The 18,448-nt window shown below is 43.2% G+C and overlaps 1 protein-coding gene across 2 annotated transcripts in view; it reads right to left on the minus strand.

Moving 5' to 3' along the window:
- Window positions 1-18,448, minus strand: part of Ube3c (ubiquitin protein ligase E3C) — a 102,377-nt gene that overhangs the window by 57,941 nt on the left and 25,988 nt on the right. For both annotated transcript variants that reach the window (XM_020179306.2, XM_020179308.2), the window contains exons 6-10: window positions 10,812-10,969; window positions 8,309-8,462; window positions 7,738-7,958; window positions 6,052-6,203; window positions 3,167-3,354 (exon numbers count right to left, since the gene is read on the minus strand). In XM_020179306.2, coding sequence (XP_020034895.1) covers window positions 3,167-3,354; window positions 6,052-6,203; window positions 7,738-7,958; window positions 8,309-8,462; window positions 10,812-10,969 — 873 coding nt within the window. The remainder of the gene's footprint in view (window positions 1-3,166; window positions 3,355-6,051; window positions 6,204-7,737; window positions 7,959-8,308; window positions 8,463-10,811; window positions 10,970-18,448) is intronic.

An 18,448-nucleotide genomic window follows, 5' to 3' on the forward strand; every position in this document is an offset into this window, starting at 1 on the left:
GATGTGGGGTTCATACTAGATACCATATAGGAATCTGAGTTCGGGCCCCACAAGACATCTCTCTAGCAGCTGAACAGGAGTATGGAGCTATAGGAAGTTACTAGTCTAAAGACAAAAATTTGGGAGTCACCAGAATACAGCTGAAGCTACTTGTATGAAAGAGCCAACCTGGAGAATCAGCTGAAAAATAACTAAAAATGTCAACAGAAAAAGAAACTTAAGTTTAGGAAACACTGAGACATAGCTACAAAGAAATTATGAAGGAAGCAGGCAGGAGAAGCCCAAAAGTAAAAGAGAAAAAAACAGAGAGTGAGAATATAGTTTCTGAAAGGGAACAAGTGAAAGGGGTCAGGAAAGGAAGGATGAGTGAAGAGAAAATATTCCTCCAAATTGTAGCCACAGTAATGCCACTTTTCAGCAGACCACCATTTAAGCTCTTCTGTGTACTCAGACCACATAGCAGACTGCAGCAAAACAAAGCCATCCTTCCCATGGTCTGCGACCTTCGAAATTTCTGATAAGGACAAGGACGGAGTCACCCAAACAGTTACTATGTAGGTCTGGTTTGCTTCTGCCCTCTGCTGGGTGCTAAACAAATGTAAAGCTCTGTAAAATAGGCGCATGGTGGAGAAGGGAGAAGGGAGAAGGGAGAAGGGAAGGGATTTGGGTGAATACAGTCACACTCTGTAAGTACCTCCAAGTAAACTCATTTACTTCTCAAGTTGGACTGGTTCCAGTTATTCTTTGGTTTGTTTTTAAAATCCCTATTCAGAGGCAAGCATTTCTTTTATGCCTCCCCGAGAAATCCACATAACTACTATCAAACACTGCACAGAGTTTACAATACAAAGCAGGCAAGCTTGGCATGAACTGCTAGAGGCCCTGCCAGCCACCTGGACACACAATGAAAGCAGTTATGGTGACAGGAGCAGACAAAGGCATCCAGGCAAAGGCTGAGCATGCTCATCTCAGTGTGGCACGTTTGCAGACTGGCCCTGGATCCATTCCGCAAGACGCCGATCAGCACCACCAGAAGGAAGGCTGCAGGGCTCCACTTCCAGAAAGACTGCCCTCTAAACTTGTCCGTCAGCCCCCTGCTAATTTCAGATCTCTGAACCTTCTCCCCCTCTTAAATTTATTCATATTTTAAAATCAGTGACTATATTTTCTTAAGGAAAAAATATTTTCTGTGTGCCGCTGGGGATGGAACTCAGGGCCTCTGACATTCTTGGCTAGTGCTTTACCAAGAAGCTACACTCCTAGCTTAAAGAAAAAATAATTTTAAATCTGAACTGTGCTCAGATTTCCACGTTCATGAATAAGATTCACAAATTCCTCTCAAAAAGAGATGGCAACTCATTTATTATTTAACTAATTAAATAATAAGCCCCTAAGTCACTCACTTAACCCAAACTCCAACAACACAGCTAAGACCACCTCCTGTGTACTGCAGACTTAGGCAAGCGAGTCACCATTCCGTGGGCTTCTGCAGCTGCCTGCACATTCCTTTACACAGTCCACATCTGTTCTTCCCCCACTTTCCCCACAAAAGGTAGGGAATGATGTGCACTGTTCTGTACTGCTTCTCCTCATGCATATTTGTCGTGGATGTCTCCCCTGTTAGTGTAAAATGGACCTCCATACTCCTTCACTCATCCTGACAATCAAGCTAAGCAGAAACTGAAACTGCACATCCCAACTCTGAAAACATCAGGTACCACCAACATTAGCCAGGGTGGAGCTGGGAGGGAGCTGCCAGCCTGGGAATACACTAATTATCTTTCAAATACTTTCTGAAAATTTAAAACAGAGAGCAGTCACATCTACAAGCTCTACTTGCCATCACCTAAGCAATGAAAGACACTCTAAATCTTAAAACCGTACTTGTTTAAACTGTAAATAAAGTTCCTAGAGGAGTTTCTTAGAGGAAATAGGTGCTGTACTCATCAACTTGAGCTATACATAAAGGTGTGGCTCACCCTTCACCAGTAAACCTCAGCCCATGGCACTAGTAATTACCATCTAGAGCGCGTGTCCTGGCTCAGCTGCTGGACCCTCAGGTCTCACATCCTGCTCTATTGCAATTGCCTCCACAAAGAGCTAACAGCTACTGGGGCCATGGCCATCAGGTCATACCGCCTTTCTTCCTCCTAGAGCAGAAAGATCAGTAAGTCCAGAGAGTGATGCAGCAGTTGGCTGCATCCGAGGTCACAAGGCAGTTCCAGCTGATGGCGCACTCCTTACTCCTGTTCATGTCAAAGAATGCCTTCCCCTCCATGAGATGGGATGGCACTTTTATAACGACACAGAGGACTCTGGAGGGTGCCACGGATGCACATGGGACTCTGCCCCACACGCAGTCTGCCAGTGCTGCCACGTTAGGCCCTTAGTCCAGCAGGACTTTTGCCTAAGTTTTTCTATTCAGTGCTCAATAAACCACTAACTATCACTGTAAACAGAGGAAAAGAAAATGGGTCAAGGCTGGGCTCACACCTGTAAACCTCGGTACTCTAGAGGGAGCGAGCAGGAGGATCATGGTTCAAAGCCAGCCTGAGCAAATAGTTAACAAGATCCCCATCTCAAAAAAACTCAACACAAAACAGCTGGTGAAGGAGCTCAAGTGGTAGAGCACCTGCCTAGCAAGTGTGAGGACCTGAGTTCAAACCCCAGTACCACCAAAAGAAAAAGAAAAAAAAAAGTTGAAGAACACTGTCACAATTATCTAAATCCAAATTAGCCACATTTTAAAACTGGTACATTTTGTTTTATTTCAACTGAAAGATTATTTCAAAGTATTGCTGACTAGAGGAACTTTCAAAATATTTTGGCTCTATTATACAGGTGTGTCAACCTTTTAAAATGGGTGTCGAGGCCTAACTGCTCCTATGCAAGGCATGACAGAAATAGAAACTGACTTGATTTTCTAACATATTGGACATGGGGCCAGGAAAAAGACTCCAACAGTGTTAACTGGTTCAGAAAGGAAGAGAGACTTCCCAAAGAGAAAGAAGAAAGGACAAGACTTGTATTTTTAAGAAGTGCTTGGAGAAAGCGATGTTTTATACCCTCTTCTGTCAGGAACCAGCAGATGACCCACTGCAGAGCACAGCCCCTCGAGTTGCAGGGACAGTGCACCCTGCTGTAGTGAACAAGCGAAGAGACCTGCCTGACTCTGGGCACCATCATTCGGTGCTGCACCATCAGTGTGTGGCAGACGGAGGCCATCCTCGTGAAGACTTCCTCACTGGCTGAGTCCCTCCACACCAGGTTCAACAGGGTGTTGGTCTGCTGCTTCGTATCCAGCTTCTTCAGACACTCCTCAGTTATGTATGGGGTTGACAACCTGCCATCTTCCTAAAACACACCAGAAAAACTAGTCTGAGTGAACGGTGCACTGTTAGAACTTCCTCTACATAACAAACATGTAACATACTGCATTTTCTTGAAGGGAAAACACAAGGGCTTATCTAAAAATGATCCATATCCCAGCTAACCTACCAAGATCTCTCCTAATGGATCCACTAAAGTGACCTAAATCCTCGAGAGACACAGTCACCTTCTGGCATCGACCCTGCCTAGCTGGGAGCACAGGAATCGTGACTGCTCAGTGTCTGTCTACCAACATGACTTATAGGAGCACTAACATTTTAAGAAAACGTCACTTCTATTATAGATTGAGTTTTAGTAACACAGCAAACATGATGAGACTGTATAATCATTTGATGGCATTTCCATTTTAAATTATTTGAGAGATCACAGTTTAAGCAAAATAAGTGAGAATACTAAGCAATTTGTTGTTTTTTTTTAAAGAAATCAAAGGGCACACAGAACAAAATACAGTATGTGATATCTTAAATTCTCTAGATTTGATTCACTGAATTAAACCTAAGCTGAAATACCATATAGTCTATTCATTTGGGTATTAACCAAACATGTGCTTTTTTATGTGTGTGTATAAAAATATGTCAAGCACTGCTTAATGTACTGCTTGAAAACTTGGGCATATACCAAGTTTAACACTGCCTTTAGAGTGAAAATCTGAAATTTCATTTGCCACACTGAATCTTTAAGATATACATATAAAGATATTAGAGTATAATATACTAGTGCTATTTTTGAAGCATATAATTTTAAAATAAATTATACACCATAAGCAGCCAAATGATACAGAAACCTAAAAGAATGAGTATGTACGTATGTATGTTATGCATGTATTTATTTATTTGGAGACGGGTCTTGCTATGTAACCCAGGCTGGCCTGGAACTCTCAATCCTCTCGCCTCAGCATCCCAGGTGCTGGAATTCCAGGTTTGTACTACCACACGTAACTTACAGGGTAAAGTATGACCCTGGAAAAAGCCTCTTTTAAGTAAATTAGGTTCTACATAATCAAGTATCACAGGAGAATAAAAGCAGTAATATAAACATGGACATAAGAGACCTGGTGCAGAAATAAAGACCGGTACGTGACTCCCAACTGAGTCACTGATTTTGAACCCACTTGTGAATAGGGAAGGACAGCTCCCAGTGCAAGGAGAAGGTGGAGAGGACGAGAAGTGAAAATAAAGCATGACACTGTACAACAGACATACTCTGACACTGCTGCACATGAATAAAAGGAGAAAGTAAAGTCCAGAAACATTCTCCACACATGTAAACACCACCCCTCTCCACAAAGCCCTCTTCCTGGGTGCAGCCAGGCAAGCAGGCCTGTACTCGTCTTCTGTTCACAATCTTCCCACCTGCTTCCCTCTGGCTGTGCTCTGTCATCTCCCCGATAACAAAGCCCATATCTACATCTTGCCACGGTCAAGAAATAGACTGCAGGTAAATTTTTACTCTCACAGATTCTCTAGAAGGTAGTGTGATCCAAAAGTTAACTTTCTTCTACAAATGATTCGCCCACATTCCATTTTTGGCTCTTTTAACTATATAACAGAATTCATACTTTCTGACACATGGCTTTAAGTTTTGACAGACGTAACAATTCAGAAACCACCCTTTATAATCAATGCCGTCCCCAGCTGAAGCCCCAGCAGTTAGGCTGTCTCCTCACTCTGCACTAAGGAAGCACTGGCACTGTGAGTGCAGCTCCAGCCTGCCCTTCCACTTCCCCCGCAAGTCTGCTCTGGGGTTAGGCTGTTAATCAATATGAAATTCCTAACAAAAAAAACATTAGGAACCTAGGATAGTCCTGTCCCAGCTATTTCAACTGAGAAGAAAGGTCGATGGCAGACCTCTCTCAAAACACATAAAATTAAATGTGTATGAGACTTTCATTCCTTGAAATACATAGTAAACTCTTCTTAATAGTAAGAAAGAGAAGAGGGGCTGTGGGATGTAGCTCAGGCCTTGGGCTTGATATCCAGCACTGCACAGAAAAGAAAGAAAAGGAAGAAGAGGTAATTTAAAGATAACATGACAATGCGCTTAAAAGTGAATTGTAACATCTACCTTCTATAAAACTAGAAGAAAATTACTGGGTGTGGTAGCACACACTATAATACCAGCTACTTGGAAGGCAGAGATTGGGAGGATGTCAGTTCAAAGATAGCCTGGGCAAAAGTTAGTGAGACCCCATCTCAGTAAAAGCTGGGCATGGTGGCATATACCTGTAATCCCAGTTATGCAAGAGACATAGGTAGGAGGATTGTGGTCCAGTCTGACCCTGGGCAAAAAAACACAAGACCATATCTAAAAACTAACTGAATCATACAGAGCTAGGAGCATGGCTCAAGCAGTAGAGCACCTGCCTAACAAGCATGAGGCCCTGAGGTCAAGCCATGCTCATGCTCACAGGCCAGGACAAGAGGCATTTAATCTTTTGGTCTAATAATTTCACTTTCAGAAAATACTTTCTAAGCAAAAGTGAAATTAATATGCAGTATGACCTGATTTCACATAAAAATAGGCTACGACTCTCCTGCTTGCTTCCACATGTGCAGAGAAGCTGGGGAGAGGACATGGGTGTGAGGATGGGCCCTCCAGCTCCTCTGGCCATTTAACTAAGGACTCAGAGGCTAGGAAGACGTCCCCTGGGTGGCTGCTTACAGGGCTGCTGGGCTGGTCGGCCTCCTCGCTGTCGTCCTCAGAGTCGCTGGCAGAATCATGGCAGCTGGCTCCAGCGGGTGAGGCAGGCAGCTGGGAGAGGAAGGTCTGGAGCACTCGCAGATACACCAGCAGGCCGTCCTCGGATAGTGCTCCTTTGTGAATCAACCAACAGGACTGAGTTAGTGAGAGGCCACGGTGGACACCAAGACCAAGGTCTTACTTTCCTTCTGGCAGAATTCACTGTTTGTGACATTCCAGTTGTGGCATGCTATGCAATATATTTGGCCTTTGTCCCAAGTAAATGTCACAGAGCACCTGAAACTCTTGGACGGTCCCCGCCAAGTAAGGAGGCCTGGCTATTCCTGCCATGCCCATGCTGATCACAGCTGCCTGGGTAGCTAACGAGGTGACCGGGGAGCTAGACAGTCTCATGATGGGCTGCTACCCAGAAACATCAAGTGATGAATCCTTCCAGGAGCGCAGGGCAGGGAAAGGAGAACTACAGAAACTCTACAATGAGCCTCCATAAGCTCTGAGTCACTGAGTACCTGGAGGGGCCAGAAACGTGCAAGCTGCATGCCTTCCCTGTCGCCCTTTCTCCACCTATGTTCTCCCCAGTTGGCTGCTCAGCTGCAGCCTCAATTAACAAATTGGTAAACCAAAGTGTTGCTGTGAGCTGCCCTAATCAATTATTAAGGCCAATGAGGGACTCTTTGGGAGCTCTTTTTTTTTTGGGTGGGGAGCGGGGTAGTAGTACAGCCCCCGCTCTTGCTAGGCAGGTGCTCTGCCATCTGAAACACTTTTTCGGACAGGCTCTTACATTTATGTCCGGCCTCCCTGGACCTCAATCTTCCCATTTCTGCTTCTTGTCATTGCTTGGGATAACAGGAGCCACCATGCCCAGATTTTTTGGTTGACATGGAGTCTAGGGAACTTTTTGCCCTTACATAGCTAGGATTACAGGCATGACCTACTGTGCCTGGCTGAGCACTCCAATTTCTGGTGCATGGTCAGAAGCACAGGTGACAACTTACTCTGTGCAACGGGGGCAGTCTTGTAGACTCAGCCTGGGGGATCTGACCCATCCCAGGCAGCAAGTGTCAGAACTGACTATGGACACCCAGTGGTGTCCATTGCTAAACTGCTCCATGTCTTGGTCACAGGGGTAGTTGTGTTGTGTGAAAGAGTAGGGAAACAGCCTGGCTTTCCCTAAATCTCATAAAATCAACAATCTGTGTGTACATGAGTTAAAAAAATCTGGAAGAAGATCCAGCAACTGTAGAGCATATTTGAGCCGTCCACGTGCCCTCACAAGAGTCCCCTGCTTAGCTATGTAGCCCCCGCCCTCACCATTCCTTTTTTTTTTTTTTTAAGTGGTACAGGGTTTAAACTCAGCGCTTCACACTTGCTAAGGAGCCACTCTACCACTTGAGCCACTCCACCCGCCCCTATGTAGCCCTTTTACTTTGTGTCCTAAAACACAGGCCTATGCCAGCCTTGCTCACTATGCCTGGACACCTCCCAGGGACATAGCAGAGACCAGTCCCTCAGCAATGTACCCTTCACCACCCCCACCCGGAGTCCACCTTTACCACATGGCATGTGCCACTGTGCAGCCTTCTCTTGGCTCACTGTTCATGCTACCCAATGAGGAGTTTGGGTCAAACGTTATGTTGTGTTTCATACCCAGGTAATTCTCGCCAACAGTTAAGACAAAATAGAAAAGCCATGGTGCTCCAGTGCTCCTCTTTGAACATTTGCTCTCTAGTAACAGCAGTGCATTCAGAAAGGGCTCATAGGGGAAAATGGTCTGTGCATCTGCGAACGCTGGGATGACCAGGTGGTAAATCTGGTCTGTGAAAGGTGCAGCTACAAACTCCTCCGTGAAGGCTGAAAACACTTGCTGCCTAGAAAGGAAAAGTGAAGCCTTTACACAACCAAATCACTGATCGGAATTCCTCTCAAGACATCCTTCTGCACAGATGGATGATCTACATCCTCATCTACTAGATGGATCTTTCATGGAGACTAGGGAGACCAGAAATTAATCTAATCTTAGTTTTGTCCTTAAGATAATTCCACCATGTTGGTGGATCTGGGCAGTTACCGGAAAGTGGGAAAATGAACAGATCACCAGAATGACAAATTCTGGTTAGGCAAAAGCAAGACAGAAAAGCACGACAGTACCCTTTGCTATGAACCAGCACAAAGATGAGGTAAAATGTGATTACCAGTCAATCTACCCCTCTTCACCTACCTTGAGCCTTCTGGACAGGAGTTGTATGTAAAGTGCAATGGCTTTAGGACATTCTCTAGCAAAACTTTTGCTATAGGAACTCGAGACAAATCAGAATATTCAATACTTGATGGAAGCTTGCTGTTAATCAACAAGTAGAGCGACCTATAATACCCTAGAAGAGAGAAAAAGGTCCATTTAAAATTTAGTACCTTTTTCTATTGAAAAAAATCCCATCAAGTTTTAAATGCCCTTTACAATTTTCAACAGGTCCAAATCCAAGCTAGTTCTTCTGTAACATTTTATAAGGAAAATGCTGAACAAATACTTAGGCATCTGGATGGCACACAGACTTGTGCACCCACCCCTTAGCATCACAAGTGTCAATCCCAGCTAATCTCACACACCTGTACCCACTCATTCAGAAGCAAGTGAAGGTATAATCACCTCAGTATTTATGAGTTGTCTAAAAATCAACAGTAATCTCCTAATATCACAAATATCTCGTCAGTGATCAAGTCTCTGTCATTATTAATTTTATTTAATTAGCAGGCTTGAACCGTGACCACACTAGGCTCACACACTGATCTTCTCATCTTGTCTCCCAAACACCTGAACTCCTAAGTCCTGCCACAGGTCTAAAAACTTTAGCCTTCTACTCATCAGCTACAGTACATATTATTAGTTTATGCTATGTGCTCTAGTACTTTTCAAAACTTAGTACAGGGCCTGCAGGTGTGGTAGAGCACCCGCTTAGCAAGCCTGAGGCCCTGAGTTCAAACCCCAGTACCACCAAACAAACAAACCCTGCGCCCCCCTCCCAAACGAAAAACCTCAGTACAGGTAAGTTTTTTTTTTGGGCGGTACTGGGGTTTGAACTCAGGGCCTCATAGATACTAGGCAGGTGCTCTGCCACTGGAGTCATGCTCTCAGTCACTTTTATCCTCCTGTGTGTCCCCAGTAGTTGGGACCACAGGAGTGCACACTATGCCCTGCCAGAAATCAGCCTCTAGTCATGCTGTCGTTACTGTGTTCAATATGCGTATTGTTGACTCTGTGATACTTTTAAAGTCTTCTGTATCTTCTTGGCTCACTAATAAACAGTGTATACCAGGTAAGAGTCGGGGTGGTTATAAAGTAGTTTATATATTTTTTTATTTTTGGGGGGACAGGGTCTTGCCACGCAGCCCAGGCTGATCTTGAATTTGTGATTTATCTGCCTCAGCCTCCCCATTGCTGGGATTACAGATGTGCACCACTGGGCGTGACTCATTACTTTTTTTTATTTGTGGTAACTCAGGGCCTCCTCCTTGCAGTGGCTGTTTGACTTGAGCTTCGCCCCGGCCCTTCTTGCTTCAGTTGTTTTCAGGTAGGGTCTCATGCTTTTTGCCCAGGCTGCAATCCTCCTACTTAATGCCTCCTGAGTAGCTTGGATTATAGACATGAGCCACCATGCCCAGCCACTATTCAAGGTCTGTAAAATCAAATTTATTGCCAAGTGTGGTGGCTCACGCCTGTAATTCTACCTACCTGAGAGGAGGAAATTGGGCGGAACACAGTTCAAGGCCAGCCTGGGCAACAAGTTTGAAAGCCCCCATTCTCAACCAATAAAAGCTGGGCATGGTATCATGTGCCCGTCACCCCATCTACTCAGGAAGTATAAACAGGAGGATCACCATATAGGCTGGCCTGGGCTCAACAGTGAGAACAACTAAAAAAATCAAGTTTGTTACAATTTTTCTCCAAAATGGTGTCAGTAACATGTTCTCACAAGAATTTCAGATGTAGACCGTTCTACCTTATGTGCTAGTCATTTTAAGAACAGTGTGAGCACATAAAAGCTTTAATACCACATTAGAAATCTCACAAGAACTAAACGCTAAAGTGAGAGTGCAGCATCCTTTGTTGCCAGCAGCAGTGGCCATGCCTGTGATTCCAGCACTTGGAAGGCTGAGGAAGCCTGGGAGTCTGAGGCCAGCATGGACTACATGGCCAGACCCTACCTCACAAACAGCAACAAAACAAAACTAGGTTGGGGGTATGGCTCAAGCAGCAGAGCGCCTAAGTGCAAAGCCCTGAGTTCAAACGTCAGTACTGCCAAAAAAACAAAAGCAAAACCCAGCTTAGTGAGAGTTCCGTTTTCAGTGAGACAGCTCTCCAGGTGAGCAAGCTGGCACCCAGGTGGCAGCACCTCTCCTGCCCCTCCGGGCCCTTTGGGAGGACTGGTCACTCACTGCGTTCTCAGTGAGACAGCTCTCCAGGTGGCCAAGCTGGCACCCAGGTGGCAGCACCTCTCCCGCCCCTCAGGGCTCTCTGGCCACTCACTGCAGTGCCGAGGCACCTTCTGGAAGCACGTGCTTGTGTTCCCCAAACCCAGGCCAGAGAGAAAGCAGCACAGGGGCTGCATGCTTTCCTGTGTCCAGAACACCAGGCAGAGCAGGGACCGCGGGGCTCTCTTGCTCTGAAGGCTGCAGTGAGCTATCTGAGGAGCAGCTCAAGCCCAATGATGCCCACCCCTGCTTACCACTGTGAATCATGTAGTGCAAAACTTGTTCGATCACTGACACCACACAGCTAGCATCTTGTAAAGCAGGCAAGTACGTATCCTCAGATGAAAACACCTCAAGCATTCGCATTGGTAGTGCGACATTCAGACTGTCGTCACTACAGTTTTGTAGCAGCCTGTGAAAATGAAAGAAAGCCCACTCACTAGTCGGCCAAAGTCACCAGATTCCTCCCAATCACTGTGGAGCATCTAGACCTCTCTGTTCTAGTGCTAGAGTTCCTCTAACAGTAGCAAGACTCAAAGACTCGCAGATCAAATGTGCCATTGAGACTTTTTTCAAGGGTCCTTCCCATGTCAACAGCACATTGGCACTAGCTTTATAGAAATGACAAGTGCAAAATCTGAGGGAGAAATGGACAAGAAAAATCCATGAGAAGTGGCATAAACCACGGATCATTCCAAGAGAAGCTACATCTCTTTCAAAGTGCATGTGACCTGCAAAGATACCTTTGAGGCTAAGCAGATCTGCAGGACCTGTGGGAGTGCAGACACTTGTCACAGGCAGCATGGAGGCTGAGCTGCACTGCGACAAGGTGTAATCTTATTTCAAGACAAACTCAATGCCTTTTCTTATTTTTATATAATTAATTTATTTTCGAGGTACTTGGGATTGATCAGTAACTTTTTTTGCGTTACTGGTTCTTGAACTTAGGGCCTTGCACTTGCTAGGCAGGGGCTCTACCACTTGAGCCACTCCACCAGCCCCAATACCTTTTCTTAGCAGGGACTTCACAGAGACATAAATACACACATTGTTCTGTGCCATTTTACAGGAGGTGGCACCTTGTCACTGGCTGGTGGTGCTTCTGGGGGCCTGCCCAACTCTCACCAGGCTCCTCTACTTTGCACACACAGAGGAGCCCGTGGCTCCCACCTGAAACTATACTTGCCATTCCTGTTCCTTTCCAGAGATGGGTGCAGAAGTGTCTGAGGAGTAGTATGTCACTGTGAGTAGTAGCAGTTAACAGTGTTGGGAACTGCCAACAGCAGACAGCAAGAAAATAAGCCCTCAACATGACACATTTCATTATGTTTACATCTGTCTTAATAAACACTTTGCTCCACATCTCCTCTGGCCCCTGCTCTCTCAGCATAAAACTAAAGTCCTTAAAGAAAATCCCGAGGGGGATTCCAAGATGGCGGCTAGAGGGAGGAAGCAGAAAGCGAGCCTCCTATAGTGAAATCTTGGAGAGACGCTGGAGACACACTTTGCAGGCATAATCACTGAGAAAAGGCATAACTTTGACCCCTCCACATCTCCAGCCGGCGCAGAGCATCTCCACTTCACGTTAAACGGAGAACCGAGGAGGCCCCCGGGCCGCCAGGGGCCGGCGCCCATACGGCTTGGGAAGACGCGGACCAGGTGAGCTTCGCGGTACCGCGGTTCCCCCACAGACAAGCCTGGGCCAGAGCAGCATAGCCCCCTGGACAGACTGACCTCCACCCGGGAAAAAAAGAGAAACTGAGTACTAAGCAGTAAGAACAGTTAAGACACGCTGGAAAGAGGGTGGGGCGCCCTGAGCGCTGAAGATTGGGGGAAGGGAATCCTTCCCGGGACTGGAAATAAACGAGCCGGGCAGGCCGGAGAGGCTCTGGCGGGAGCGGGGCGCGCACCCAGCAACCAGGAGCGGGACGCTTGTGAGAGGAGGGAAGACCCACTTCCCACGTGAACTGTAAACAAACACGCAGGCCTGACAACGCGGGGCAGTGTCGCCTTTCCCAGTGCTTGGAAAGGGGAAAGCCTGTAGCAGAGGCCCCCCTCCCCCGCACAGGAGAACTCTGAGCAAACAAAGCCTGTGGGACCAGGTGAGCGCTAAGCTCACCCCAGAGATCTGCATAAATAACGCCGCCAGCTACAGGCTGAGAGCAGCAGGCAGGCGAGCCACAGTTGCAGATACCACTCTCAGAACTGCCTCCAGACGCTTTTTTTTCTTTTTCTCCCTACCTTTGATGAGAGAACAACCGAATTACACCTGCAAGCCGAAAAACTTACTGAAACTGTATTGCATTTGAACTGGGGACAGAGAGAGAGAGAGAGAGAGAGAGAGAGAGAGAGAGAGAGAGAGAGAGAGAGAGAGAGTGTGTGTGTGTGTGTGTGTGTGTGTGTGTGTGTGTGAACAACATCTGAGGCACCAACTCCAGGACTGGAGATTAAGACGGACACCCAAATTATTAAGACTGAAACTGCATTGCATATAAACTTGGAAGTTTTTTGGGTTTTTTTTTTTTTTAATTTTCTATTTTCCATCTTATTTTAATTCATTTTTATATATAGATATTACTTTCATTTACTTATTTTTTATTTTTTTTATCTTTGATTTTCAATCCTCTCTCTGTCTCTCTAATGTCTGTTCAGCTTACTGTCGATTAGTACACTAACACTCCCTGTTTATACCTTTGAAACTCTCTTGTCTGATACCTTGTCCTGCTTTCTCCCTCTTGTCTGTATATTTGTTTTCCCCTTTTCTTTAACTTCTTGCTTTCCATCTCAGCTCACTCTTCCATTCTAAATATTACCATTGTCATTATTACAAGCTAGAAAATACTTAATTACACATAGTACAGGGACAGTAACACCACCAAGGACAATGACTGGAAGACAGAAAAAACAGGGAAACAAGTTTCCCCACAGCAAAAAATTAGTACAGGAACCAGAGGGGAATGAAGAGAACAGAAACTCAGATCCAGACTCCAACAAAATGAAGAAAAACTATGCCAAAGGACCCAATGAAGCCCACAAGAATAATTTAAAAGAAGACATACTACAGGTACTCAATGAGAATTTTATAGAGATGATACTGGATAGGGTCAACCAAAATGTACAGGAGACACTCAAGAAATTCCAAGACAATAAAAATAGAGAATTTGAAAAAGCAAAAGAAGAAATAAAGGAAACCATAGAAGCACTGTACAAACACCAAAGTGAAAAAGAGAAAACAATGAATAAATGGATAAATGAACTCAGGACAAAAATAGACAACAATAAAGAAGAAAACTGCCAGGATGTGGAAAACCTCAGAAAAGAGAATGAAACAGAACTGCAAAACAAAACGGAAGGCCAATCCAGCAGAATAGAACAAACAGAAGACAGAATCTCAGAACTTGAAGATGAAATGGTAATTAAAGGAAAAACCGAAGAACTATTAATTAAACAACTCAAGACCTGTGAAAAGAAAATGCAAGAACTCACTGACTCCATCAAAAGACCAAACTTGAGAATCATGGGCATAGAAGAAGGAGAAGAGGTGCGAGCGAAGGGAATGCGTAATATATTCAACAAAATAATAACAGAAAATTTCCCAAATCTAGAGAAAGATATTCCCATACAGATGCAAGAGGCCTCCAGGACACCAAACAGACCAGATCAAAATAGAACTACTCCACGACATATCATCATTAAAACAACAAGTTCAGAAACTAAGGAAAGAATATTGAAGGCTGTAAGAGAGAAAAAACAAGTAACATACAAAGGTAAACCCATCAAAATCACAGCAGACTTCTCAACAGAAACATTAAAAGCAAGGAGAGCATGGGGTGAGATCTTCCGGGCACTGAATGAAAATAACTTCAACCCCAGGATACTCTACCCAGCAAAGCTATCATTCAAAATAGATGGAGCAATAAAAGTCTTCCATGATAAGCAGAAACTAAAACAATATGTGACCACAAAGCCACAATTACAAAAGATTCTGCAAGGGATCCTGCACACAGAAAGTGACACCCAACTTAACCATGAAAAGGCAGGCAGCACCAAACCACAGGATAAGAAAAAGCAAGACAGTAGAGAGTAACATCAAGTTAGGTACACACAATCAAACCTTCAAATAACTAAGACAACTAAATGGCAGGAATCACCACATACCTATCAGTACTAACGCTTAATGTTAATGGACTTAATTCACCCATCAAAAGACACCGTTTGACAAAATGGATTAAAAAAGAAGATCCAACAATTTGTTGCTTACAGGAGACTCATCTCACCGACAGAAATAAGCATATGCTTAGGATGAAAGGCTGGAAGAAGATTTACCAAGCCAACGGCCCCCGAAAACAGGCAGGAGTAGCAATACTTATCTCTGACAAAGTAGACTTCAAACCTACATTGATCAAACGAGATAAAGAAGTACATTCCATACTAATAAAAGGGGAAATAGACCAAAAGGAAATAATAATCATCAATCTGTACGCACCCAATGTCAATGCACCCAATTTCATCAAACATACCCTGAAAGACCTAAAAGCATATATAAACGCCAACACAGTGGTTGTGGGAGACTTTAACACTCCATTATCATCAATAGATAGGTCATCCAAACAAAAACTCAATAAAGAAATCCAAGATCTAAAATATGCAATAGATCAAGTGGACCTAGTAGATGTCTACAGAACATTTCATCCAACTTCTACATTTCATCCAACTTCTACACAATATACATTCTTCTCAGCAGCCCATGGAACCTTCTCCAAAATAGATCATATCCTAGGGCACAAAGCAAGCCTCAGCAAATATAAGAAAATAGAAATAATACCGTGCATACTATCTGACCACAATGCAGTAAAAGTAGAACTCAACAACAAAAGTAAAGACAAAAAACATGCAAACAGCTGGAAACTAAATAACTCATTACTTAATGAAGAGTGGATCATCGATGCAATAAAAGAGGAAATTAAAAAGTTCCTGGAAGTCAATGAAAATGAAAACACAACCTACCGGAACCTATGGGACACAGCTAAGGCAGTCTTGAGAGGAAAGTTTATAGCCATGAGTGCATATATTAAAAGGATTGAAAGATCCCAAAACAATGACCTAATGCTACATCTCAAACTCCTAGAAAAACAAGAACAAGAAAATCCCAAAACAAATAGAAGGAGAGAAATAATAAAAATAAGAGCTGAAATCAACGAAATAGAAACCAAAAAAACCATACAAAGAATTAATGAAACAAAAAGTTGGTTCTTTGAAAAAATAAACAAGATTGATAGACCCCTGGCAAACCTGACTAAAATGAGGAGAGAAAAAACCCAAATTATAGGAATGCAAAAGGGGAGATAACAACAAACACCATGGAAGTCCAGGAAATCATCAGAGACTACTTTGAGAACCTATATTCAAATAAATTTGAAAATCTTAAAGAAATGGACAGATTTCTAGATATATATGATCATCCAAAACTGAACCAAGAGGAAATTAATCACCTGAATAGACCTATAACACAAAATGAAATTGAAGCAGCAATCAAGAGTGTCCCCAAAAAGAAAAGTCCAGGACCTGATGGATTCTCTGCTGAATTCTATCAGACCTTTAAAGAAGAACTGATACCAACCCTCCTTAAACTGTTCCACGAAATAGAAAGCGAAGGAAAACTGCCTAACACATTTTATGAAGCCAGTATTACACTTATCCCAAAACCAGGCAAAGACACCTCCAAAAAGGAGAACTATAGGCCAATCTCCTTAATGAACATTGATGCAAAAATCCTCAACAAAATAATGGCAAACCGAATTCAGCAGCACATCAAAAAGATTATTCACCACGACCAAGTAGGCTTCATCCCAGGGATGCAGGGGTGGTTCAACATACGAAAATCAATAAACGTAATAAACCACATTAACAGAAGCAAAGACAAAAACCACTTGATCATCTCAATAGATGCAGAAAAAGCCTTTGATAAGATCCAACATCATTTCATGATAAAAGCTCTAAGAAAACTAGGAATAGAAGGAAAGTTCCTCAACATTATAAAAGCTATATATGACAAACCTACAGCCAGCATTATACTTAACGGAGAAAAATTAAAACCATTCCCTCTAAAATCAGGAACCAGACAAGGATGCCCACTATCTCCACTCCTATTCAACATAGTACTGGAATTCCTAGTACTTCTTGCAATTAGGCAAGAAGAAGGAATAAAAGGTATACAAATAGGTAAAGAAACTGTCAAAATATCCCTATTTGCAGACGACATGATCCTATACCTTAAAGACCTAAAAAACTCTACTCAGAAGCTTCTAGACATCATCAATAGCTATAGCAAGGTAGCAGGATATAAAATCAACATAGAAAAATCATTAGCATTTCTATACACTAATAATGAACAAACTGAAAAAGAATATATGAAAACAATTCCATTTACAATAGCCTCAAAAAAAATCAAATACCTAGGTGTAAACCTAACAAAAGATGTGAAAGACCTCTACAAGGAAAACTATACACTTCTGAAGAAAGAGATTGAGGAAGACTATAGAAAGTGGAGAGATCTCCCATGCTCATGGATTGGTAGAATCAACATAGTAAAAATGTCGATACTCCCCAAAGTAATCTACATGTTTAATGCAATTCCCATCAAAATTCCAACAACATTCATCAAAGAGATTGAAAAATCTACTGTGAAATTTATATGGAAACACAAGAGGCCACGAATAGCCAAGGCAATACTCAGTCAAAAGAACTATGCAGGAGGTATCACAATACCTGACTTCAAACTATATTACAAAGCAATAACAATAAAAACAGCATGGTACTGGCACAAAAACAGACATGAAGACCAGTGGAACAGAATAGAAGATCCAGATACGAAGCCACACAACTATAAGCACCTTATCTTTGACAAAGGAGCTAAAAATATACGATGGAGAAACAGCAGCCTCTTCAACAAAAACTGCTGGGAAAACTGGTTAGCAGTCTGCAAAAAACTGAAACTAGATCCATATATATCACCCTATACCAAGATTAACTCAAAATGGATCAAGGATCTTAATATCAGACCCCAAACTCTTAAGTGGATACAGGAAAGAGTAGGAAATACTCTGGAGTTAGTAGGTATAGGTAAGAACTTTCTCAATGAAACCCCAGCAGCACAGCAACTAAGAGATAGCATAGATAAATGGGACCTCATAAAACTAAAAAGCTTCTGTTCATCAAAAGAAATGGTCTCTAAACTGAAGAGAACACCCACAGAGTGGGAGAAAATATTTGCCAACTATACATCAGACAAAGGACTGATAACCAGAATATACAGGGAACTTAAAAAACTAAATTCTCCCAAAACTAATGAACCAATAAAGAAATGGGCAAGTGAACTAAACAGAACTTTCTCAAAAGAAGAAATTCAAATGGCCAAAAAACACATGAAAAAATGCTCACCATCTCTAGCAATAAAGGAAATGCAAATTAAAACCACGCTAAGATTCCACCTCACCCGTTAGAATAGCCATCATTAGCAACACCACCAACAACAGGTGTTGGCGAGGATGCGGGGAAAAAGGAACCCTCTTACACTGTTGGTGGGTATGTAGACTAGTACAACCACTCTGGAAAAAAATTTGGAGGCTACTTAAAAAGCTGGACATCGATCTACCATTTGATCCAGCAATACCACTCTTGGGGATATACCCAAAAGACTGTTACTCCAGAGGCACCTGCACACCCATGTTTATTGCGGCACTATTCACAATAGCCAAGTTATGGAAACAGCCAAGATGTCCCACCACTGACGAATGGATTAAGAAAATGTGGTATCTATACACAATGGAATTTTATGCAGCCATGAAGAAGAACGAAATGTTATCATTCGCTGGTAAATGGATGGAATTGG

Source organism: Castor canadensis, chromosome 2, assembly GCF_047511655.1.
Source record: "Castor canadensis chromosome 2, mCasCan1.hap1v2, whole genome shotgun sequence".
Classification (NCBI taxonomy): domain Eukaryota; kingdom Metazoa; phylum Chordata; class Mammalia; order Rodentia; family Castoridae; genus Castor; species Castor canadensis.